Below are 27,263 nucleotides of genomic sequence, written 5' to 3'. Positions count from 1 at the left end.
GAAATGTGACAAAATATTAGAATATCATAAATAAGCTAAAGGAAACCTGGTCTAGATTACAGGACTTTGTCTAACTTCTCCTCATGCTATTTTATTAAAATACTTTATGGATATTTAGTACTGGGATGCCACAAGTCTGTCCACCCTGCTTTGAATAAGGAAGATATAACTTTACAGAAATCAGTATTTGTGACATCAAAACAACAGCAGTGAAAGGAACCCCACTGAAAGTGAATACCCTGGAAGAAGTGTAGTGTGAGATTTGTGCCCACACAATTGAGACCTGGTAGAGCCCTTCGTCTGCAGATTGAGCCATTATGATGTCAGGAGTACTGTCATCATCCAGCTTTTCTTGGTAATGCAGTCCTTTACCTACCTGGCAGGGCATGCTCATTCCACTGTTTGGAAATCGTGGACATGAAAAGACAGCTGGCATGAAGAGATTTTGTAGCACAGCTCTAGAAGTCACTTGACAAAACTCACTCATGAGAATTTCCAATTAAAATAACTGATTAGGAAGTAATTCAGCCCATTGATTTACATTTTTAGCTTGCTCAGTATATGAAAAACACTCCAGAGTGGTCTGCTCAGAAAGCAGATGCCAGCTTGGGTCAAGTTTGTTTCTAGAGTAGCCTCTGAATAGAGAGGAGGTTTTTTTTCTGAAAATGTCTGTGTGGGGATCTGGCCGCTGGTGTATTAATGCCCATCATCAGAGAGCAGGGAAGCAGCTCCTGGATTAATGAAGACTTCAATGCTGTTAGCCCAAGGAAATATTGATTAAAGGAAAGCACCTTGGCTTGTGGAGCCTTATTTGCTCTGCCACACATCAGTCACATGCTGTTGGCCTCAAGAAACAAGAATAATTTTGAATTGTTTCTCATCAGCCTGTTCTTCCCTGTCCCAGCCCTGCACAGTGGAGGTTATCTGAAGAGCATCTACACTGAAGTTGGCTGCAGTAAAATTTTTAATACCGAAGTTGCATTAGACTACTCCAATCTCTACTCATTATAGTTACACAAACAAGTGCAAAACATTTCAAATTACAAAAGCCATTAACTTTTAGGAACCAAGAGCCAATGCTATAAATTGAAAATCCGAGTATTTATTTGTTCAGGATAACACTGAAGAACAAGAAAAGAAGTCACATATTTTAGCAACATCTCTATTATAACCAAAGACTCCGAATATTCCTCTTTTCTGTCAAAAACCTCCCATTATTTTACTTCCTGATGTCATCCATTCTTTACAAATATAGTATTATTTCAAAGAAGATGGAGCAAACCTGCTGGCTGCCCCTTTGTGGGGAGGTCACAGAGCAAGAGACACAGGGAAGAAAGAACACTATAAATATCTTCCATTTCTAGTCTCCAGATATCCTCTTTAACTACTAGAAATACTCTTGGAAAGTTTTGCTTATTTGATCTTATTTTTTTTCCCTAGAAACAGGTGATTTTTACTGGATCAAACTGGCAAACACTGTCACCTATGTGAATTTCTCCACCTTTAAAAATAAACAGGTATAAAAAAATCTCTTTAAGAGAAATGTATAAATTTCTGGAATGTTTATTTTGTAGCTTATTTTCAAGTTACAATTAATGAATTAATAATAATTAAACACTGAAGCCCTATCTACCCAATTGTTTACTTAAAGACCTTCTACCCTGAGTAGGATACATCCCCTTGCATTTTGTGCTCCTTGACCTGGGGATGTGCCACGGAGGTGAAGAGTCGTGTTTGACAGATGGAAAGGTACAAATAACACGAACAAAGCATCAAAAAAACTCCCCAAACCCCAAAAAACCTGTTTGAGGTTGTTCCTTTTCCTTTTTTTGGCTGCCTAGTGTCTAAACCCACCTGATGGAACCAGTAACAAGCATAACAACCACATGAACTGTGAAATAATACTGGGCAATAGAAATACACCACTATCACCTTTGCAAAACATATTCAACAAATAAAATATCTGAATTAAAAAAAATATAGAAATGAAAAAATATTCATCCATTACACCCATTTTAATACAAATCTCAAGCTAATTTGGAGATACTTAATTTATCTGAGATAACTCCATAAAATGGAAACAGAACATTTCTCCAGTGTAAAGAGACCATAATAGGTTTATAGAATAAATCATTTGAACAGTAATATCAGTTAGAAAATGTGGAAATAGTTCATAGATATTGTGGTTTTTTCCAACAAAAATGTTCTTTAAATACTTGGGTACTAGTACATCCCAAAAAACTGAAACGTGGCTCTGCTCCAAGTGAGGGCTGTGGAAATGGAATCCTGCTATTGCAAACATTACATTACTAGCTCCTCTAGACCAGAGCTTTTCATTTCCCAAAGAAAGCCTTTTTTTCTTCTAAATGTCAACCTGCAAATTTAAGTACAACAGCCAAACTGATTTTATCCTTCTCAATCATTATGTTTAAAAATTACAGTTATGGAGGTCAAGTTAGTCCTGAATGACACCTGCATAACGTGGTCACATCCAGTTTGTTTGTTTGTAATCCAGCCCTCATTTCCATCTTAATTTCTAATAATTAGTGGCATGTCTATCTTCCCTGTACATTGTCAGCTGCGGTTTTCTCCATTCCAGACAGGGTATAGATCCTTACAGCCTCTTTAGAAAATCAAATTGATTCCTACAAAAATGTCACAATATCAAGACAGGAAGCAGCTTTAAAGATGCTTTTCACTCCCACTGAGGGTGCCTTGGCTCCTGCATGCCACAAAAGCCAATCCTGAACCTTGAACAAGATAACCTGAACAATTACAGGCATTTCTCACATGGCAGAAATACCTTGCCATGGTGGCTTCAAAAAGACTCTTTTAAGGAATAGTAGGACAATGGCAAAACAGCATCATTTTTTAAAACATTCCAGAATATTCTCATAAGATAACTTAGACTCATAAGATAACTCACTGGAGTAGAAATTTATCTTCTTTTTGTCTGGTCTGCTCTTTGTTCTGCCTAGAGAAGAAGCATGGCAAATGTAAGAAAAGATGGGATTATCATCCACTTTGTTAGCAGGCTTGGAATGAGGCAGAAGAAATAGCAGCAGTTTTCCACACCAGTGCAACAAGCATTCTACTTTCCTTACTGCAAGGTAGAAGGAAAACACCAAAGGAAAGAGATTTGAATAAAGAATTAAAATAGAAAAGCTACTCAACCTTACCTTGCCAGCCTGGTTTGCACACGGGTTTGACATTAACTCGTACCAAGACATCTTCTGTTGCATGCTTTTGCCCACAGTCAAAAGCTGTGACCATTATGTCATACTGGTGCTGTTTATCATAGCTCAGTTTCTCGGTGTTCCTGATGTTACCTAGAGGTTCAACAGAAGAAAACATTCAGAGATTCATTCTTGGCTGAGCATCCACAGACTGCAACATTTGGGTTCTGGTTCATCAAGTGCTTTGTGACTTTGAGCTCTTTGAAGCACACGGGATATGCAGAGGCAGGACGTTCTGAGGAATAGGAAGGATTTTCTTTCAACGCAGCAGAGAAATAAGAAGCTTGTAGGAAAATATAAGATGGGAGTGGTATAATGTGGGCATGGCTCTTTCAGAAAACATCTGCTCAACAACAATTTCTAAAGTAAGATGGTAAAAGTAATTAGCAGTTACATCTTGACACGAACTATGAGCACCCTCCTTTTCCACATTTGCCACAATAGCAACTTTAACAGCCACGTTCCTGAGATCCACTACTGAACCCAAGTATCTTCCCATTTTCTCAAAAGCTATTACTCTGTAGGCGAGAGACATTTTAAAAGTAGGAAAAGCCCTAGAATCACCTCCTGCATTACAGTGTTTTAGCAGTATTTGATAGGACAGCACAGAGTTATCACATGCAAAATAAAACCCAGCAACAACAGAGTTTATCTGCTGAATCTGACACCCATATAAAGGTAACAAATTACCTGCTTTAGAAACAAAGGCATCAGAACTTTCAGAAGAAAAGGGAAAGATCTTTGAATAGTTCCTGGAGGACTGGGACAGCACCATGCAAAACATATGGGCTTTCTATTAACAAGTTCCGCATTTTAATTCTGTCCATTTCCACTGAAGTTTACTTTTTGCACAAGTTGGAACTTCATCCTGTTTAATTAATTTCATGCTTTTGCTCAGGGCTGTTTGTTTTACCATCTCTTTGAATGAGGATTTTTGTTCTAGAATTCAAAGAACAAACTTACTCTGCAGCACTGCTACACGTAACATCTGCTTGCAAGCAAGGATCAGCAAAATCCAATTGTTTGTGCTAAATTTGAAATGGGCAGCCCCCCATATCCTGGAATTTAGTCAGATGCAGGGAACTGGTCCCTACAGGTGCTGGCCAAAGTCTCTTTTGTTAGGCACAAAACATTAGGTTTGGTTTGAGCATTTGGGTTCATTTTCTTTTTTCTTTTCACTCAAGTGAGTGAGAGACAGGAGAAAGCAGACAAATGCAGCTTCTTAAAAGAAGTCTTTCACTAAAGCTCCATTAATTTGACAAGTGAAGACTTTTAGCAGGTGTATTTCTGCTTCACACTCCTTATCTTGTCAGAGCCCACCACTTTGCTTTTTACTATTACTACATTAAAGCCAGCTTTAGGAGTTTATTGAAATGGATGCAAAACTTTCCAGGTCAGGCCTGAAGAAAGGCTGTTTGCATTTATCACCACCTTCAGGTTCAACACCTGTAGTTTAAATAGACCCTTGCATCTGCAGTTATAAGTCAGGCCCAATACCCCATTTACTGCTGAGTCTGAGTCTCTCCCACTCCCTTTGTGAGCAGGGCACACAGGAGGACAAGCCCTTCTCATATTTTAATGTCTTGAATGGAATGAGCTGCTGAAGGCTGATGTGGACACAGGGCAGTGTCCCGCAGACTCTGAGGTTTTCTCTCTGGGGTATCTCATGTTGCTAGGCATCTTAGGCCTGCCATGGGCACAGCTCCTTGCTCTCCACGAGAACTGCAACAATCACATCAACTACTGCATTGAGTTTTGAGTTAGTGATTGACTAAACAATCTAATCACCCATTTTACTATCTTGAGTTGCCTAATAGTGGCTGCCTAAGAGGATTTAATGAAAAACTGTCATTGTATGTGTATACTAAATTACTGACTTTACATCTGCTCTGTTCTTCTGTCCTTTCTGCATTATAGTATTTCGTACATGAATCTTTATATTTCCTATTTGGTTCTTCTTGGTATTATTTTAGTCTGTGATCAGCAAAGATAATTCTCAAGAAACCAAAACTGTCCAAATTTCCATTAGCAGGCTGCAAAAATTTGTGTGGCACATTCACTGTCCTACAGGATTTATAAATCATTACAACATATTTACATTTCATTAAGTCTGTCTTCCAAGATCTGTATTTCATTATGGCCATTTCAAATTTGGACTACAAAGATTCTGACTCTTAGGTGTTGTTCTGGAAGGTCATTTGGATGACTTGCAGATGTTATCCAATAGTTTGTTGATTTCCTAATATTTTTTTCCTCTTACCTCTGATGTTTTATGATTCTTTGGGTTTTTATAATTAAATCAATACAATTAAAAAGCAGACACAGAAAGAAAGCACTATAAACACAGACTAACTAAAGTTTTAGAGATAATAGAGTCTGAAAGTTTCTGTTTACATCTCACCCATACACAAAAAGATAATTAAAAACATTAAAAAGAGAAAATTTTAATGGACAAGTAAGTACATTTCTATACAATTAAAAATTAGGTCATACATTTTGTATTCAGTCTTCCTAAATATCTGCTTTTCCTGGAAATGCCCAGAGCTATAACCAGTTTTCAAACAACAAAAAGCAGATCAGTGACTAAAGGAATATAAAATGACCTTCCTAAGGACACAGACATTTACACCTCTGTTTCTTCAAGGTCAGTTTTAGGGATAGATGGATATGGACATCCCTCTTTTATGGCTTTTCCACCTTACTTTGGAGCAGACACAAGAATGGGGAAAAAGTTGACTGATTTAGTATTGCAATTCCCTCCTAAATTCCACAGTTACTAAATCAATTGATCTTCTTGTCAAAAGGTATAATTTTAAAATTATAATGGAAGTATTCTGTCATTTAATAAATATATAAATATCAAATGCAGATGCTCAGCTATAAAGTTTGGCTTGACTTTTCTGGCAATGTGAAGTGTGTGCAGCTCCTACCACAGCTCTGGGTGCTCTAAAGGGGGATCTTGTGAGGTCCTGTCCTGTCTAGGATTTGTAACCTGATAAAATCTGTATGGACTGGACAGGTCCCTGTCTCATCTTCACACTGAACAGTTTGAACATGGATTTGTGAAGTGCTCCCCAGAGCTGGGTGGCAAATAAGAATACTCCCCATTTTTAAGATGAGTCTAGGTCAGAGCTGTGACAGAATTTGTATTTATACCTGAGTTCCCAGATCATCTGACCATAATCCCTGGCAAATAAAGCACAAGGTATGTGAATAGAAATGGGTTTTGCTGGCATTCTGACAGATTTGTGCATTGTGGTTTAATTTTTCTGTCACCTGAAAATAGCCTACACAATATTGCTGCAGTAACTGACTTGATTTTGATTCTCTGCTAAGGATAATATTAGATTAATCTGCATGCAATACTACTTTAAAACATATTACGCCTTTTATCTTTAATCACAGATCTTTGCACTGTGCATAGATGTCAGAACCCAGGATATCCCTCTGGGTGCCCTGGATGGCTCAAGATCCTGGCAGGGGTTTGGAGACCCTGGCAGGAAGCCAAAGACACTTGGGAATTTGATCTCAACCCATGGAGCAGATAACCAACTTTATATGAAGAACTACAAGTCACAAAAGTTTAAGAAGAATAATAGTAGTTGTCACGGGATGAAAAGTGGAATTTTGAAGATTTTTATTATAGGGGTCTAGGAGGCAAGATGGAGGGATTTGGGTGTTGTCCTGTTCTTCTTCCTTCTTCTTCCTAGCCTCCATCTTCTCAGTAATGGTGGCACTTTGGGATTGGCGTAAAGTAGAAAGTCACTGTCTAACATAGGTGATAGGTATTGGAACATAACTGTAAATATCGAATATGTAGCTTATAGGCATCTCATACATCTATTTTAACCACCCTACTGGAAACAAAAATGGGCAGGTTTCCAAAGAATTTGCACCACAGAAAGTTTCTATCAGCTGCCATAGAGAGACATTCTCCACAGTGAAATGTGTTGGAACTAAGCAACATATTTTTGTCACAAAATAAAAGTATAGTCATCTATTCAAACTTTGTCTCTAATCTCAGTGGGTTTAAGCAATTACCATTATCTTAAAAAATTGCAAATTAGACTGCAATTACTGTTGGTTTTGGCAGCACTGTTCTTTTAGTGAACAAATAGATCAAAAATATTAATTGAACTCATGACCAAGAAACTGCAAGTATTACAACCTTATACCAATTATTCACTGCAGGCTTTAAAGTCACATTTAAATCAATGATTTTCTCATTGCCTTTGCTGAAAAGCAGGTCCCAGCCACATGAGGACAAAGATGTAACCAAGGACTCCTGACATTTCCTATACTTTTGATCATATCTCTGACTGTAAAAAGACATGAGCACTCCTGAGGCAGCTGCTCTGTGTGATGGGAGCTGAAAAGGCACGAGTAGTAGAAATGACTGCTGTGTATCACACCAATTTCAGGGTATTCTCTGTCCTTTATACCTGCCACAAACCCTGCAGGAAACTGCGAGACAACGTGTGACTTCTCTAAGTACCCACCCTTCACACAGACAAGTCATGTGGAGCCTTGGAAAAAAATGGATTCAGAGACATAGAGAACTTTCTTTTATGACAACATGGGAAATCTCACAGTTAGAAAAAAAAACATGAAGAGGAAAATCTTCTAGGGAATTGCTTCCAAATATGTCCTTCCAAATGCCCACTTGCTGTAAAAAATCCTTTGTGCAGTTCTCTGGATCCTCAAGAATCCTCAGGGTTACTGTGCCAGCTGCCCTTATTTACTCAAACACAAACATATTTCTCATGATCGCACTTCCCATACCATACGCTTGCTTCCCAGTGTGTGATAACAAGATGGAATTTCCCCCAAAGTCATTAAAATTTATTGATGTAACATGTTATTTTCTTCTGATGTTCATCTATGCATTGTGCAAGAACTGAACAAATTCAGATGAATAATTTTTGAACAGGTAAAGAGTTTTTATAAAACATCCCAACATGAAAATGACTGTTTAGAGAAAACAGTAGCTCCATGCATGCTTTCAATTTACAATTTGGCCAAAAATCAGATTTAACTTCCAAACTGTACTCTCCTCCTACAAACATGGATTAAATGTTTCTGCTAGGAGAGATAAATCAGAGCATTGCTGGATATGCTCACAGGGTGTTTCCTCAGGGGAGGCTATTTTGTATCATCTGAAGCAAGCAGAGAATGGGAGGAAGGACCTTCCACACACTTTTCATGCAGCTCAGTCACCATTCCCAAACTCAGTTCCATGTTCTTTGCTGATCCAGGAAGCTGTGCATTGTGCAAGAACTGAACCAATACAGATGAATAATTTTTGAACAGGGTAAAGAGTTTTTATAAAAACTGCTGTTTTATAAAAAAAAAATAATTAATATGGTTTATTATTTTCACTAAAATATAAAATATGTACCTCAGAAAAACAACTAAAATAAGCCAACAAAAACTTAAGAAATGGTACTTATTCTCCAAAGTACATTATATTCCATGTTGCAAAATAATGGATCCACTTCAGGAAGCACCACAGCTGGGCAGGTCTGTGGACCTGTGATCCTAAAACAATCAATAAACATATGCAGAATATTGCCATATTTGGGTTCTGCTTCAGGAAATTCAGGAGAATGGGACTGGCTGTAATCCAGTAAATAAGCCCTGCCTTGGGGAATACATGCTGCCTTGGGGAATGCCATCACTTGGATGGGAAACAGGATCTGAGACAATTAGGAGAACGGACCGAGTGACCAAGAATCATGTTGCTCACCTAAATCTGGTGGTTTAATTTCCACAGGAGATTACTGCATTGCTTTCTGCCCCAGTGGTACACAAAAGGGATGGACTTGCTCAATGTGAGGATTCCTCTGTTCTCAGAGATGAGAACAGGATTTCTCTCTGGAGTTGCCTCTCCAGCCGGGCGATCAGCTCGTGCCCCAAGCACTGCCAGCCCTGCAGACAGCCCTGCTGTGGCAGCACTCACCGTTCCTGTCGATGGCAAAGGGAACATCTGCGGTGACAATCTCGTAGTTGCAGATCTGGCTGTACTGGGGGGAGCAGTCCTCGTCTGTGGCTTCCACCTGGAGGATGCTGTCATAGATCTTCCCCTCTGTCACTGAGGCCTTGTACATGCTCTCCTTGAATGCAGGGGAGAACTCATTGACATCCTTTACCTGGATATGGACTACTGCCCTAAAACAGGCACAGAAAATGTCAAAGATAAAAGTTCATTTATTGTGACACCTCACTAACAGTTTATTTTCAAAACACTTAAGAAGACTAACAAAACATATCTAGAAAACTATGTAAGCCCCTATTAAAATGAGATATTAGAATTTTTATGTTTCATTTGCCCAATTTAGTATCTTAATGTGGCTCTAGGTAAGAGTCCATTGCCATGGCTTGTAGGGAGAGAGTTTTGCAGTGTTCCCTATTAAAATCTGCCCTTAAAAAGGAACCCCAGCAGAAAGCCAAGGATATCATTACACAGTAAAATAAGACACTTTAGTCTTCCATACCCACTACCTAAAATGGGCAGTTTACAAGCATTCTTCCATATTAAGGCTCTCACCTTCTGCTGATGACAATTATCTAATCCTTCAAGCAGTTATAACATTGCACACATGCCCACGAAGGCCTTTGGTGTTTAGTTAAAATATTGAGTAAACCCCAAAAGCCTTGCTTTAGAAGGCTTTACTTTCTGGTTTGATGGGCAGGGTGACAGAGGGACACAAAAGGGATGCTCTGGAGCAATGGCAGAGCTGCAATAATGTCTGGGACCTCAGGCAGCATGGCTGAGGGTTTGTTACTAGACAAAGTCTGGTGGCACTGGGCCAGACTTCATTTAGTCAAGATTAGACCAAAATTTTCCATAACTGGATTTCTGCCAGATTGTTACTGCTGTTAGAGGGGGAAACATAAAAAACCTGATATTATGAAGCAAAACCTGTGTCTGCATTTTGATGTTTTCTGCTATTGCAGACTTCCTCCTAATTCTGTATTCTTTTTAAATATCCTGAAAATTTCAGCTTGCATTACAGATCTGATTAAATTTTTAATTGTCATATGTCCTGAATGAGCAAAAGGAAGAATGATTACTATAAATCATTTATTATAATGGCTCTCAGCAAAATTAACTATTTGTACAGCACTTATACATCTATGTGAGCTAAATTCATCTTTAATGACAAATGATCTAGAGCTTAGTTTCATTAATTCAAAGGGAAAAAAAGGCACTGTGCCACCTAAGCTTATACAAGGAAATTGGCTCCACAGTAAAAAGTACCACCTATTGACCTTCAATACACTCCTCTTCAGAGGACTTCACTTTCTCTGAGACTTGCTGGACAAAAGCTGAGGTCAGACACCATTCGAACATGACACTGCTCAGCTTATGGCATAGATATACTAATAAAAGGGGATGATTCCTCTTTTCTTACCATTTGAAATTAGATTAACAGAGAGAAAACCTATTTAAAAATTGCAAATATCAACTGAAAGTCAGTTTCTATGACTTGGATGTATTCAGCATGAAAGCACGAATGGAAAATATAAACCAAAACTGAGATACATTTATCCACTTGAATGGGGATCCTGTCCAAAGCTTTAACTGAAGCAAACAAAAAGGAATATATTTTCTAATAGGAAAAAGGAATGTAAAAATGGGTGGAATATTGCAACTATGATTTATCTTTATTTGCTTTCTATCTGAAATAATATAGACTGTGGAGCAAATGTATGCTAAAGCAAAAAAATATTTCTTCTCATTTTCACTCACTTGTGAGATTTCTTCCAGTTTGTTCCACCTGGTCCTGATCCACAGTCATAGGCCTGGATGATGAATGTGTATTCCTTCTGCAGCTCACAGTCAATGGGACTCTTTGCTCGAAGCCAACCTTCTCCAGATGTCTTGTTCAGCACAACAGCCTCGAAGGGCATTTCTTGCCCATGGATTTTAAAAGCACAAATTTCACCTGTGAGGAACAGCACAAAACATAACTAGGGTGAGGGGTGTGGGAGGGGGTCTAAGTCTTATGCACTGGAGAGACACCTGCAAAGTTCATCTGTATTCCTCCTGCTTTTCCAGAGGAGGGAAATATAGACTCAGGCACCAGGTCACTGTGTATCCAAAAGCCCCATTAAGCAGGTGTTGTGCAGTGGGAAGCACTGAGTGCAGTTCTAGGCACACTCCTCCCTCTTCCTCTGTCAGTACTAAATGGTTTCTGAAAGCCCCAGAGGCCATTCCATATGGTACCAAGAACAATGGTGAGCTAAATTATATTTGAGCTAAATTAGGAGACTGCATTTATTTAAAGAAAATAGCACAACGAAAAATAGACAATACTTCAGAGGTGATCCTTTTTTAACTGCTGTCACTCCTTGAGCCACTTGAGCTGCCAGGTGATAGCAGACGTGCAGATTCTTGCAGTTTAGTTTCCCAACACTGGAAAAACTAATGGTGCGGAACATGGCACATTCAAAATACATCCTGCTTTATTTACAGACATACATCATATTTGGATGAGAAGCAGTTAAAGGCACACAGAAAAGTACCTTTTGGACATCTCAGTTACCCACCCACATTCTCACTCATGTATGAGTGCTTTCTTGGCAGCTGCTCACTCTGCCTCTAAACTGTTTCCTGATATAATTGATCCATAGCATCTCTTAGAGGAGTACTAGAGAACAGAACAGATGATATAGCAAGGACTAATAAAATTGATTTGGTCACAAAAGACAGCATAAAGGATCTTGTGAGAATATGAGACTGGAAAGGAAAAAAGACCAAATTTCTGGTGTTCCTTTTTTTTTTTATCCCTCATAATGACAGTAAGGATATGCACATGGAGTTGTTTTTTTGGTTTTTTTTTGTTCAGTCTCTATAATCTGCTCCTATGAGAGATACTCCAGAATCCAACTTTAAAAATGAAATATTTATATAAAGGTCAATATGACTTAAATATTTTTATGACACATTAAAAACATACTCTTTTATGAGCAAGTCAGTCCCGGGACATACATTATAGATTCAAAGCCATCTCTCACTCACATAATCCTTTTTCATTTATTTCCAATTTACAGTTGCAGCCTTTTGAAAAGCTCCTTGCCAATCATATTTGAGCCAAGTGCCAAATTCTAAATTAATTCTGAATCTATGACCTCTAATTCAGGCCTGATTCCTGTTACTATATTACAATATATTGTTTATTTTTGCAAAAGAGAACAGACAGTGACTTTGTACAGGTGCTGAAGTTCATAATTCCTATTGTGTGTGAAAAATAAAAATTGCAAGGGCGTGTGTGCAGGGAGGGTGGGGATTAGGTATGAAGGTATAAACACAGAATTTTTAGAATATTTCCTCAACTATCATCACACTGGTTTCCCTTTATGACCACAGGAGCTGAAGCTTTGCTCAGCTACATCCACTGACATTCAGGACAATCAGATGAATCCCACAATTAACAATTTCAATCAATCCTGTGAATGCCTTTAAAGGATAAGCACACAGTTGTTTTGGTAATTACGAGGCACTGAAAACATACATTAAGCATTGCTTAGACATTTTCCTGCTGCCCCCTCTCCCTCCAGGGGTGTGAAAGGGTTGTAGCATTTCTCGGGACACAGCTGTGCTCCTTTCCGGGCTCTCTGCTGTTCACCCTCAGTGAGCTCAAATGTTTGAGCTGCAGAAGAAGCAATGGACTTTAGCCTGAGAATCAGATTGTCAACAGGACTAGCACCTTGCACATCCACAAAAGCAGGCTGCGCAGTGATAATGAACTGTGCACAGGGGCCAAAGCAAGAGATGAAGAGAAGGCTGAAGGGAAGCAGCCTGTTCAGCTTTAAACACAGGCACTGAGTTTGTACACCACTGCTGTCACACACAACCTTTGAAAAAAATGATCTGCATTTCCTTGTAACTTCAAAACAAAACATTCATCTAAAACGATATTGTGGATTTTAGTTTTATTTTAATTGAAAACAAAATAAACCAGTGCAAACATGGGAAATCAATGGCAAATACTGTTTGTTGTGTTCTATAAAGACTGGCCTTCATAGTTTCTTAATAAAGTTTTCCTCAGATGCACAATCCATCAACAGAAATCCTAACTTCAGTGGTTTGTGTTTATTATTTTATTGAGCCACTGTTTGATCACAAACAAGACAGCATTTGCAGATGTCCAAGCTACAGTTCTTAAAAAACAGAAATAGCTTGGGGCAGATAAAAGTTCTCTCAGCCCTAATCTAAATATTAATCATTTTTCCCTCTCCAAAGGCAGAGCCTTAATGCAAAGCAATCACAGAAGCAGCACATGTTCCAATTAGTTCTCATCAAATATTTTAGAAATCTCTATATCCCACTCCTATGCAAGATACTCCAGCTTTAAATATAACTCTAATTTTGCCTCCATATTCCCATTTTCCAAAGATAAAATAATGACAGCTGTCTGGATATTATGACATATTTGTAAACACACTGCAAAAACCCACGTGCACTTCCAGAATGTGGCTACAGAAACCTGCTTATTTGAAAACAACTGGAAATATTGTTAAAAATTGGGTAAGATGTTTTTTCAAAAGAAGGGCTCTACTGCTGTTTCCAAAGAAATGTACTAACACTGTGAAACAATTTAAATATATAGGATCATGACTTTCTAAAATGGTGTCTTAATGGCTGTATTGCAAATGGAAATGATAACAGAGTTGTAAGAGCTGTAACAAAGCAGAAAATTAAGTAAGGTCCACTGCCAAACACACAGACATTGACAGATATATATTATTAAGCATTACAAACAATGTCTTTAAAATGTAACAGATACTATTTCTCATTAATAAATAGAGCTACAGGGCTTTATTTCAACTCAGCTAAGTTAACCCCAGACTGTCAGAGATCAGACAGCTACAGAAGCTCAGCTAGGCAGCATCGCAGACCTTTTGGCCCTGGTACAGTGAAAGCCAAGGGAGAGATAAACTCCAGGCAAGAACAGAAGTGAAGACATCATGTCTGGTCACTCTGACCCTCTGACACTGACTGCTTTGGCGAGGGGAGATGCAAAAAGGACTTTATGGCAAAAGAGATAACAAAGGACATTACTAGCACAAGAAGAATAATCAGAAGATTGTGTTTCCAAAGGGGACCAGGACAAAGGGGTTGAATTCTGGTAAACTGTGTAATAAATGGCTTTGCTCTGCTGGCATAAGTGGAGTCCGTGTCAGTCAATCCTCGCACCAGACATAGATGATGTCAGTGGGAACTTTGCCAAGCTTATCTTACTTACTGGGGTCTTAGGTAAGTATGGGTTTGTAAATCACTGGAGGAAAAGGAGGCAGGATTTCTCTCCTACTCAGACTCACCTCTGAAGTTGCAGGACCTTTGCACCACCTTCTTCCCCTCCCCGTTGCAAGGCTGAAATAATGAGAGTGCAAACTGGGACATTGCTTTTCTGCTAACAGACAACCCAGCAAAATTCTTGCTTTGTTCTTAATTTCATTTGAATGGGTTTGTGAGCAGATGGATATAGGATTTTGTGATCATAGAAATGGTGGTAGCACTGAATTGCTAAAAAAAGGATAAGCTGCTGACACCATGTAAAGGTAGAAGCATGCTCATGAAATCCTATAGCAATTGCCAAGGGAGAGGGAAAATTTCTCCCAGGCCAGGAGGCACACTCTAAGGGCTTCCAGTTGCTTCCTATAAAACCTTCTGGTTACAGGGCTGAACTCTGCTGAGAGTTTCACTTTAGTACATGTTTTAACTAAACTCTGGACAAGTTTTTTCTTCAAATCATTCAGACTATCATTAGCTATAAGCACCTATTTATTTTGAAGTTTACATTCTTTTAAGTTTTAAAGCCTTGATAGATCCATATGTTACTACTCCAGGGGGAATAAGGATATTATTTCCTCTGTAAAAAATATAATAGCCTGAAAAAAAAGCTACTGATGATTCATAATTATTGAAACATAACAAAAAAATTTCCACTGTTTGGAAATTGAAAAAGACAATGTTTCACATTCAGTCACATTTGCATGCAAGATTTAGTAATTGTAAGCCTTGATCAATAAAATTGTATTACAAATTACTTTTTTATATGAAATTCCAGATTCCTACTTCTTGAAGTAAAATAATAATCCCCAATGTTACTCCTTTAATAACTACACAGCCTCATTCTCTTGAATTCAATTTCAGAAGTTATTAAGAAACACTGGATTATTTGGCCTTTCACAGCTCCTTTTGCTACTTCCTCAGCCTTCACTACACCAAGAATACTGAAGACTTCAGATGGAAGCTGGGATCTCTGACATTCCTTGGCATCAATAGTTAAAAAAGGCACCAGTTGTATGTGAATCAGGAATCAGCAAATGCTGTTTCACTGGGCTGGCTGAGGTTCAGCAAGGCCAAGCACTGGGCTGCCACAAGCCTGCAGTGCTCCAGGCTGGGGCACCGTGGCTGACAATGCCTCACAGAACAGGACCTGCAGCTGCTGGCCAACAGCGGCTGAACAGGAGCCAGGTGTGCCCAGGTGGCTCAAAAGGCCAATGGCACCTGGCCTGGACCAGTGTGGCCAGCAGGACCAGTGATTGTCCCCCTAGGGACAGCACTGGGGAGGCCGCACACCAAACCCCATGCCTGGTTCTGGGTCCCTCACTGCAAGAAAGACCCTGAGGGGCTTTTTGAGTGAGTCCAGAGAGGGGAACGGAGCTGGGGAAGGGTTGGAGCATCAGGCTGGTGAGGAGCAGCTGAGGGAGCTGGAGGGGAGCTCAGCCTGCAGAAATGGAGGCTCAGGGGAGACCTCATTGCTCTCTGAGAGGGGGCTCTCGTGGGATGGGAGTAAGTCTCTTCTCCAAGGTAATGACTGATAGAGGATAGAGTGAGTAAATGGCCTCAAGTTGCACTGGGAGAGGTTTAGATTGGATGTTAGGAAAAAAATGTTTCCACCAGAAGTGTGGGTCAGGCACTGGCAGAGAGTGCTCAGGGCAGCAGTGGCATCAGCATCCCTGGAGGGGTTCAAAGTACATGTAAATTGGCACTCAGGGACATGGATTAGTGGTGGGCTTGGAATTGCTGGGTTATTGCTGGACTGAATAATTTTACAGGTGTTTCCAACTTCAGTGACAATTGCATGCTCAGGCAAACTTGTGATTCCTTACGCAATGGAGATCACACTGCTGAGTCCAGGAAATGTCTGGATGTGTGACTACACACATGGATTTGTTCCTGAAAACATCTGTTAACTTCAACTATGTTTTAAAGAGATTAATTGTTTCCCTCAAGTGCTATGTTATGATGCAGCTCGACAATACAGAGATGCTACAGAAAAAGCATTGGCTGATAAAGAGGTCACATCTCACTAAACGGCAGAGAGAGCACACAAAAGTGTTCTAAAAGCTCAACAAGAGGAAAAGCTTCAATTCTCTCTTGTACTTTTAGGTAGCAGTAAATCAAATGTGAAGCTAAATCTCTGGGAAACCAGGCTTCATTAGTTTGCTGCTGGCAAAATTACACATTTACATTCATATCCTCTTCTAATTTTATTACTCTCTAGACTTTTATTACACTTCTATGTGTGTTTTTCTCCAACATGCAAATCAACATAGATAATCCTTTATTTAAAATTAAGGTTGCAGTTTTATACTTCCTGAGGTAAGCACAGAGACCCTGGAAGACCCCAAAGTGCCTAAGAATCAAAGCCCTAGGATCCCATGGCAGATCCACTCCAGCCTTGAAGGAGACAAAACCCCTGTTCAGGACAGATGCTTATCAAATTTTGATGAAAAGAACAGACAAATGCGATGATCAAGGTGTTACAGTGACCTCCAAAGCTTTGCACATGAATGACAATGACACTGCTGTTTCCATAGGTCTGTCCTTCAAGAACCTAATTCAGCTCCATGGATCCATCAAGTCCTAAAGGAGGTATCTGACTGCCACCACTAAAGAAGAATCTCTGCATACTACATGCCACCAGTAGGCTTCCAAGAATTTTATATAATGTGTGGATTTGCTTGCAGCATGACTCTCCTCTTGTTCTAACTAAAAGTTTGTCAACAAAATTGAGGCACTCTCAGTATGAATCAAATTCAAATCTTTAAGGCTTTACGTGCGGAAGGAAATCCAAACACAGGCACGCTACTCTGGAAAAATTTATCAACAAAGATTTCTCCTGGCACTTGGATGGCCACCTGCAAATAAGAATCTGCTGGGACACTGCTCAGTTTGCTGTTTTCTCAGAAATGCAGCACTGACCCACAACCTGCTGTCAATGTCAGATTTTCTAACAACTTTTTTTAGGTGTTGCTGTTTCTCTGGGTTTTTTTATAATCCAGCTTTCCACAGTAACAGCTGTATACAAGTTTCTCTGCTGGCATCCTGCAAAAACTCCTGCAGTGCAAAGCTGGTGACCTATTGAGTGTCTCTGTGCCACTGGGAAGGTTTACAGCTTTAACAAGTTTTTATATCACAGGCCGTTGCTACTGTTTAAATAATTACTGAATGCAGAAGGTTAAGTTTTGAAGAAAGAAAGGGCATTTGTCTGGGAAAATGAGGCAAAATAATAATTAGAGATGTAAAATATCTGTAAGGATAGGAAAAAAATAAGGTAGTAACTACTGTATATGCTTTTCCAGCTCATTTAAGTCAGTGCTATTAAACTCACACTGCAATACTAAATTCCAGAAAGCAATACTGAAATCATGAATAGAGGGAGGTATTCATGCCTGAATACCAAAAATTATTATTTCCTCATACTTAATTTTATGGGCAACACACTCTGCAAAGAAAGAGCATAAATCCACTGCTACACTTCCTGTTCCATGGATTTGAAACTGGAAGAGGGGGAAACTGCACTTGCACCTCAAGTAATTCATCGTTGCAATAAGTTCACACCAAATGAACCAGACCTCATCCTTCTGCTGAAGCAGGGACCAGCTGCTCAAGATAAAAAGATAGTTCTGCAGGCAGCACAAAAGTAGCAGTGATATCTGGGTTTCCTCCTGGCTCCACAATAAATTTCCCTACTGTACAATTTTGTTTGCACAAATGTTGCTTTAAAAGTGTGATTTTTCTGGACAAACTGTGATGTTAGTGAGATATCTGACCACATTGCTCTATTGGGATTCCCCCTGCTGAGATGCACAACACGTCCCACTCAAGTCTGCACTCCAGGCCAAATGATGGAGAGCTGATAGATGTTTATTTGAATACTGCAATAAACATTGAGGTGGATTAGAAAATAAGTAACAAGGAGATAAATGTTTGTGCACATAAAGATGTGCTTAATTAATGACTGACTCTGCCTTTTGCAAACACCCTCTACTCTAAAAGCACAGAAACATATTTTCTTTCTTTCCTCCCATCAATCAAAGCCTTACCAAATTAACACTCTATTGCAAACAATTTGAAACATTTCTTAATCTTTTATTCTTTCTAAAATCTGCCAGATTCAAGAGAGTCAAAAAAGGAAGAAAGTGTAATTTTAAGAAGAGTAGAAAAATAATATAGTTTTCTAATCAATGTGTGGAGCTCCATGCCCATTGCACCAATGGAAGGCTTTGTCAGCCTCAAGTTTCATGGTTGGAAGTATCCCATGGAGTTACAGTGCTGTAGGGCACAGCATGGTGTCTCAGACAGTACATGAGCATCACTGAGAAATATTTGCCTTGGCATTTTTTCCAATACCACATTATAATGAACAATTTGAAAAACTAATCATGCAACCATGTAGTTAAGACTGTGAAAAAAGCACATTAATAAAAGGAACTTTATCTTCCAGGAGCCAAGTGAAGCTGTGAATTACAGTTCCCAACTGGGTCATCTTCTGCTCTTCTTTTGTACAGGTGTCAATAACAATCACAAACACCTCTAGGTCCTTGTCTTCACACACATTACCTGCATTCTTTGGGCAGTGCTCATTCAAGGCTGCAATGTCTGCAGTTGTGGTTGCAGCTTTGCTGCTGCTGCAGCAGATCAAAAAGCACTTTTCTTCAGACACTCCTCTTCCAGGAAACACAGAGGCCCAGATGCTCCCACTGCCCTAATTCCATGTTCATGCCTGAAAGATGGGTCACAAAGCTATTTCTCCTCTAGATTAGTGAGGTCTAAACACAGAAAAATAGGAGATAACTTGCCTTATGCGGCCCTGACCTCATTTAGTGTGTATATCATTTAAAAAAAGGTGAACCTATTTTTAAAAGAGCGACCTAGAGGCATCTGCATGTAAAATTATAAAGGTTATTACAATGCTTGCAATAATTTCCTGCCACTAAGTATTACTGAACAGTTAAAGAACAAATGATAAAAAACGATGTGAAACTAGCTAGGATGTATAATGTTCCTAAGATTTTCAAATCAAATAGAGGCCTAGAATTAGGAATCTTGGTTAGCGAATATATATCGCTTACAGAATTCCTACAGTCCAACAGGCAAACCTCACAAAAATATTTCCTTCAGCAGGATAGGTGCTCCAGCATGACCTGCTAGATTTGGCTCCCTTGTGAGATACACAGAGATAAATAAGAAAATGAACATCACCATGTTACACTCAGAGTAGAAAGTCAGCAGCTGTTTAGTCTACAGAGGACTCAGCAGGTTGACAGAAAACCTAACTCTTTAATTAAACAACTTTTCCTAGGGCCTTATATCAAGGCAGACAATTTTGGAGATAAAGCAGCTTGGAAAATGTTGAATTTTATTAAATGATTATTTCCCTGAATAATTTTAAAGGCATTCTTTTGGGGTATAGTTAGCTAATTCAAAGCACCAGTGAACGATCAATCAGTTTTTCTGTTTCTTTTGAATCAAATGCATGAGTTAGTTCTAACTTGAGAGCTATATCAGGAACTTTGGACTGGCTAGCATGTAATTTAAACACCAGACTCAACCACACAAACCAGAGGAGAGCCAAGTACTAGGAGCTAGGGCTGTCCTGCAAAAAGGACAACCATAAAATAATTCCAATATTTTACCTTTGAAAAATTGTGGAGCTTGCATGGCATCGACAGCCTATGAAATGAGTTCAAAGGGAAAGTATTAATCTTTTCAGTGGCTCCTAAACTCTTGATAACACACACAGTAAATTTTCACAGATGCATTAGGAGTTTTAGGACTCTTCTACCTTTTGCCCACAAAAACACATGCGAGAGGCAAGGCATTGAGTGAGCGACTAGGAAAGGGATAATGTGCTCACACATCCTCAAGTTCTCACTCAGCTATTTGCTCTGCTGTGGCCTCTTCTCACAGAAGCAGATTAAATAAAAAATTTAGGAACATCAATTTAGCCTTGGCATGGAGCCTGGACACAAGAGATTAGTCTGGGCATCCTGCAGACACGCAGCAAAGTAGAGCACTGAGTTTAATTGTTACAAGAATACCATATGGTTCCTCCCGATCATGGCTTTTTTTTTCATTTGCCTTTACTCCCACTTGCCTGTCTTTAAACAACCTGAAATCCTCAGCTCCTGAGGTACAGTCATAATTTGGATTGGATCTCTAGACACGGTAAGTTACTTTGGACACAAATACTTCTGCTACAAAGCATCATCTCAAATGTAAAGCAACACAGTCAAAATTATAGCGTCTGGCTTTTTATCAGAATGGAAATCATGTAGTGAAGATAACAAAATTCATCAACAGAAAAAGTCAATGCACATGTCCCTGGAGATCAGTTGTACTCTAATTTGTTTGGACACTTAGAATTATTTCTTCCATTTCTAAAAAAATATATTGAGTTCATCCTATTCCTCTGAGCCTCACAGTCTCCTCCTCTTTTGTTCTATTGAGTTTAATGTTTCCTACTACACCTTTATAAAGAGAAATGCTGGTGCCTTTTTATACTGTGCTGGTCTTAAGCGCAAGGTTGCTCCCCACCAGCCCAATACTCCAGGAGACAGCTCAGCCATTGACCAGAGTTCAGGAGCCAGCAAATGTAGGTGTTTTTGCACAGAACAGGCTTGCAGTGATGTGTCAATCCCAGGCAGCTCAGGAGAACACAGTTTTCAGACACAGCAATCCCAGATTCCCCAGCACAGCTTTGGCAGAGCTGCCTTCACCTGCTCAGGCTCAATGTCTGACACATGAGAGGTGTGAGAACCTGAGCTGTGTGAGCTGAATATCTCAGTACTTCCAGCAGCCCGTGGACAACCCCTACTTGACATGTTGCGCCTTATTCCCAGCTTTTCATTCTCCTTCATTCTCATTCATTCAGAGTTTAGTAAGATCCTTGTTTTTCAATGCAGGACTGCAAGCTTGAAGAGATCCTGATATATTCCATGATTCAGGTGGGACTCCAGCTGTTATGAATAGAAGAGTTGTCCATTTTTTTTGGGTTGCAGAGTTGGCAGGTTAAACCAATTGCTGCTAGGTTGGAGTTTTGGCTGTTTGTTGTTGATGACTTCATGTTGTAATTGCCTGTTGTTAATGGTTTTTCTTTAATTACCTGTTGATGATTGCTAATCCTTCTCCCGTCCCCCTGCTGCTTCCCAGAGGATGACACCTGAGACTGGGAGGGGAGGTGACATCAGAGCCGCTATGCAGATGAGGAAGCACCTCTCCAAATGTAGCAATAAAAACCCCTAAAACAAGGTGCCACCATGGAATTAAGAGATCTAAGTGATGTCTAAAGATGAGGAACTGAATCCAGTATCTGCTAAGATCCTTTTTACCTTTCACACTAACCTAAGGATGTCGGCTAGAAAGAGGACCTCGAATGTCAGACTGAAAAATTGGAATCTCATGGTGCTCTCGTGAGGACGGAAGCCCCAGCTCTGCCTGCATACCAGTGGAGAGAGCTGCACTCATTCTCCTTCTCTGTGTCACTCCTGGAGAGCAGCAACAGCGTGTGTGCGACCTGTCATTTCTCCCCACCTGAGGTGATTTTCAATAAAGGCATTAAAAAAGAAGAAAGATCTCCTGCCATGTTTATTTCACAGCCACCAAAACAATTCCAGAAGCACAGTCCCATGACACAATATTTATAATGGCAGGGGGATTGTGGTCCAGTAAATCTCAGACTGATTGCAAACACAGCTCTTTCATAGAATGGTATGGTCAGTAGGAGAATAAAGTAACTTTTCCTATATGGAGACTTGGATTAAGGTTTTTATACTCTCACTGGAATGAAAATAACTAAAATAGATATACAAACTGCAGCTGTGTTGACCCTAAAAATACAGAACAGCCCTTAACGACTCCATTGTAAAAACAGGGACTCTGTCCCTTCTAAGATTTTACACGGGGATATCTTATCCATATTAATTATTCAGCAATGCAAAGAGTTTTGCTTTCTAAACTGTAAATTCTAAACCACAGTGAGCTCAACATGCTGGGATTTGTGCTTTTTATCATCGAACCCACTGAAAACCCCTATTTATTTGCTATATCTCTTAGATGTTATCCTATTTTTTGCCCTCTTGAGCAAGGGCACAGAGGACAGAAATGGTGTTGTTCAGCAGCTCTGAAGATGGTGTTAGCTTTTTTCCCCAACATGAAAAGAAAAACTATTTGAAACTTTTCATGAAATTGAGCTGTGTCAAAATAGTTTTAAGATAAAGGTCAGACTCTCAATCCAGTCCTCTCAAAACCCCCCTCAGGACTGCAGAATGGCAGAAACATCAAAACATCAAAAAAATCCACAAAATGCTTCTACTTTAGTACAATTACATGTTTGATAAACCACATTTATGTCAGCTCCACTGTAAATATTTAATGACTTTGCCCTTTCTCTTTGACTCCTGCTCTAAGTCTTCTCCCCACTTCTGGCTGTGTTAGTCTGAGAGATGTCTGTGACTTTTAGGAAAAAAGTTGCTTCTTCACACATGTAGGAGCGGAGCTTGGGGCTGCCAGTCCTGAAAACATGGAGCGCTGCAATGGGGCTGGGACTTCATCATCAGATTTAGTTCCAGCTTTGTGTGAATTTGGCCTTTGTCCTCAAAGCATGCATGGTCTTGCAAACACTTCAGTGTCTGGGGATGTGCCAGGGTCGTTGTTCCCTTACTTTTTGCCTCAGATCAGCCTCTGAGTAAGTCTCTGCTGCAAGTGCAAAACTGAAGTTCTCAGAGAATGACAAAAACTCTAAAAGAGACTGAATTCAGTGGCATCCAATGTGAAACAAACCATGTTGTGGATACATATTTCAGTTTCACCTCTGCATTGAAATATTTGTGGATTCATGACCTATTCCTTTAAATTACTTAAAATCTTTATTTTGGGATATTTTGCATCTTTAAGAATTAAGAATGCTGCAGGAGTTTTGAGAGGTCTGGATTTAAGTATAGGCACAAGACTTTGCATAGAAAACTCTTTTAATGTTTTATAATATGAACTTCCAAGGACAGTTGTGTATCAATTTTTTGAGCAAATGAGATACCACATTAAAAAAAAAAAAAAAGACTACCTGAAAACAGAGCTGAAGTTAAAAGTACAGGATCTTACTGATTATTTACAAATTTTGCATTGCTATCAATGGCAAAAGACAACCCCTTTCTCAGTGCTGGTAAAATCCATAATTAAAGTCTAAATTAACCTTGGGCACCCAAAGTGCAATAAAACTGAAGGTTGTAGTACAGAAACGAACACAGATCTCAACAGAAGCTGTTATGAATAATATCAAGCACAGTTCTTGCTGAGAGATTATTTTTCTACTTAGTCTGTATTCCACCTCCACTTTCACTCTAGAAAATGAAGACTAAAGCTTATTTTTTATGCTTTAGGAGCTATGGCTGAACTTCAGTTGCAATTTAATTTTAAATCTGAAATTAATAGAATGAAGGATGTAACAATTAAAACCAAATGTGCAATATAAAGCAATGAAAAAGTAACACCATGTAAGTTACAATAATAAATCACTCCAGCGATTCAGAAAGTGCAAATAAATATCTACGTAATTTATGTTTAACTGTTCCTCAACAATGAAAAGAAACAAATTGTATTTGCAGTTTCTGAAGTAAATTATAATATTAATTTCAATATAACTAGCAGGAAATACAATGTATTTTATCAAGAGGTATAGTTAATTCAAAGCCAGTTTTGTAGTTACCACTCAACAACACTGAATGACATTTGCATTTATACCCTCACAAGTGGTCAAACAGAATTTGGCTGTGGCAGAACTCCCTCATGAATGCTCAGCTCTAGCCCTGCGAAGCAAGCGCTGTGTTGACACAGATTTTAAAACAGCCATTTACAGACTTGAACTTTTGGGTGACAAACATGTTTTTGGAAGGAGGAACTGAGTAACTGCTTGTCAAGGCATTTGCTGAAAACAGCTTCTGTGCTAACTTTTATTCCATATATTTCTGAACATTCTGATTTCATTTTAAAGTGGTAATAAAAAAAAAAATAATGACAGTGTTATCTGTACTGCCTGGGTTATTTCACTCCAAGTCACCCCTGCTTGCTCTGAGGACACAAATGCCCCTGAGAGGCATCCTCTCCTCTTAGCCCTGCAGCACACAAACTCACACCAAGTGACCAGCATCATCATCATTCTCCTGCTACAGCATTAGCAGCCTTGTTTACTGGAAACCTCATTTCCAGATGTATTGAGTAAATGCAGATCCTCGGGGATTCGCTGGAAATTGCAGGTGATTACAAAGTCTACAGAGCAGGCTGCCTGTCATCATGATATTTGAGCTAAGTAACAGAATTGTACAAGTGGCTTCAAGGGCATATTCTGAACACAGAGGGATCAAACAATTGTCAGGGAGAGTCCAATAAATCTTTATTCTCATTACATACTTAGAACATTTTGTCTCTGTAAGTTTATAGATGTAACATCTGGGTTTATAGAAGTAACAGTTAAAGAAGCTTGTGATTTTTGCAAACTGAGCACAAAGGAAATAATAAAATAGAGTGACAAACCCATGCTTGTGCCAAGGCTCTTGTCTGCAGGGCAGAGCTGCACACCATGAGATGATGGGGGCCATCTCACAAACCCCCAGCAAACACCTGGGAATAACTGGGATTCAGGATCAAAAATTGCCCACTTGCACATCTACTTGTTTCCTGGCATGGGTCTCTGGGCAGGGTGCTCTCCTGGGGACCAGAAGGAACCCAGAGAAATAGGGTGCTCTCAAGCAGGTAAATCTCACCTGAGTGAAATTTTTCAAATCCTCTGAAGCATTAACACCAGTTCTGTGGTTAATGAAAAATAAGGAGCCTCAACTGGCAAAACCCCAGCAACGACCCTCATCCTCCCAGTGTTGCTCCATAATCAACACATTATGGCTGTCAAAATTACTTATCAGATACAATGACAGCTCACTTGGCAGATTATAACTACTTAAAGAGCCATAATTGCACAGAGATATGCAGCTGAGGAACCCTTGAAGAATTTTGAATATTACAGGTTTGATAAATTAGATGATAATGAAAGGAAATTTATTAAAGCACTACTCATTTTTCACAAGTTGCAATTTTCAAATTACCAAGTGTGCCAACTTTTACATCTACAAACCACATTCTGCAGATGGATTAAAAAAAGCTTCCCAGCTGTGGCACTGGTACAAGTGTGTGTGATCAAGTCTGAAAGGAACACATTTGGCCCATTTCAGGTGGTGCAGTAGCTCCTTCTCTGGAATTCAGGGAATTCTGAGAAGAGAGTGTGTGGGTATGTGTGCACGGCAGAGAGAAGCTGGGAAAAATACCAATAAAACCCAACCATACAGAAACTTCCTGTCTTGAAAAGAGATGAACTCTTGCTATCTGCCCCTGCACATCAGGAAAGGCAGTGACACCAAGGACTACAACTACAACTTTAATCATGTGCCAGGCTTGCTTGGTCTTTTGAAATGGTTCCCTCTGTTTTACTTTCCACAGTGAAACAAGTGTGTGAACCCTGGGGTGCAGAAGCTGCTTACACCACTGCACTCTGCTCCAGTCATTTCGGAGATTTCCTTCTCCCCACTCTTTTTTTCTTTCTTTTTTTTTCTTTTTTTTTTTTCCTTTTTTTTTGTGGAGGTTTTACATTCTGGGTAGAAGGCAGTAGAACTGATCATGACCTTTTTCTTGGTTTTAGTGATGAACTAGATGATGAACTAGATCACTCTCATATAAGTTTATTCACAGCATTGTTCCACTGACTTCAGCAAAATGTTGTCTATTTTTACAGCTGGAACGGAACAGAATAAGCACAATAATGCCCAGTGACAGCTGCAAATGACGCATTTTGGGGAGGAATTCCAGAGATCAATGCCTTTTCCACTGTGAACAACACACCAACATTTATTGTTACAATAGTGCATATCCACTGTACGTGTAAAAAACTGTGCAAGAGTCTATGTAAATTCACTGGAGATCTCAAAAGCATAATTTAAAAGTTATTTTTACTGCTACCAGTCGCTAGTACTGTGACCTATAAATTGAGGACACATGGATATGATCACACCCAGAAAGTGATTTTATTGGCCATGACAGAGGAAGAAACAGGTGTTTTTACACAGTATCCATGGCATCTGTCCTGAATTACATTCTCTTAGCCTGCAACTGGAAGTAAAATACGGATGTGGAAAGGATTATATGAAAACACAACCACAGTGCTACTCTGACAGGACCTTTTGGAAGGATGTTTGACAGATTGTGTTATCCAGGAATGAGAGATCCCTTTGCTCTGATCATAAAGAAAAACAAACAAAAATAATCAGAAATTCTTTAGTTGATACTAGATTTGAAACAGTGAAAGCACCAATTCAAAATCACAAGAACAAAATTTCCACAAAACTGATGACAGAACATATAAAACACTAGAAAGAGCCAGAAAAATCAATATTCAATATTCCATTAATTTCTTGCTCTCCAGAATAGAACTCTGAGAGGTCACTGCCACCACCCAGTCTGTGTTTTGTTAGAGTATCAAAAGTATGTGGTTGCAATGACTCTCATGTGTTTGACTTCTTCTACTGAATGGCACCATTGGTAGAATGAGAAACCAGGCTTAAGGTGGAGAACAGTATGGCAGCAATTATTCTGATATCCTCCCTCTGTTTTCAACTCTGTCTGTAAAAATATACAGCTTTAAAAATATATGTGTTCAACAATTCAGTGAGGCTTTCTGGTTTCTA

At 39.3% G+C, this 27,263-nt stretch overlaps 1 protein-coding gene across 1 annotated transcript in view; it reads right to left on the bottom strand.

The window, feature by feature from the left end:
• CLSTN2 (calsyntenin 2) overlaps positions 1 to 27,263 on the bottom strand; it is a 286,629-nt gene that overhangs the window by 76,826 nt on the left and 182,540 nt on the right. The window contains exons 3-5 of the mRNA XM_039727954.1: positions 10,990 to 11,185; positions 9,196 to 9,404; positions 3,180 to 3,329 (exon numbers count right to left, since the gene is read on the bottom strand). Coding sequence (XP_039583888.1) covers positions 3,180 to 3,329; positions 9,196 to 9,404; positions 10,990 to 11,150 — 520 coding nt within the window. The 5' untranslated portion in view covers positions 11,151 to 11,185. The remainder of the gene's footprint in view (positions 1 to 3,179; positions 3,330 to 9,195; positions 9,405 to 10,989; positions 11,186 to 27,263) is intronic.

Source organism: Passer montanus, unplaced genomic scaffold (genome assembly GCF_014805655.1).
Source record: "Passer montanus isolate IOZ18808 unplaced genomic scaffold, ASM1480565v1 scaffold63, whole genome shotgun sequence".
Lineage (NCBI taxonomy): Eukaryota > Metazoa > Chordata > Aves > Passeriformes > Passeridae > Passer > Passer montanus.
Note: the sequence above shows the minus strand (reverse complement) of the source record. Positions and strands in the feature narration are given on the sequence as shown.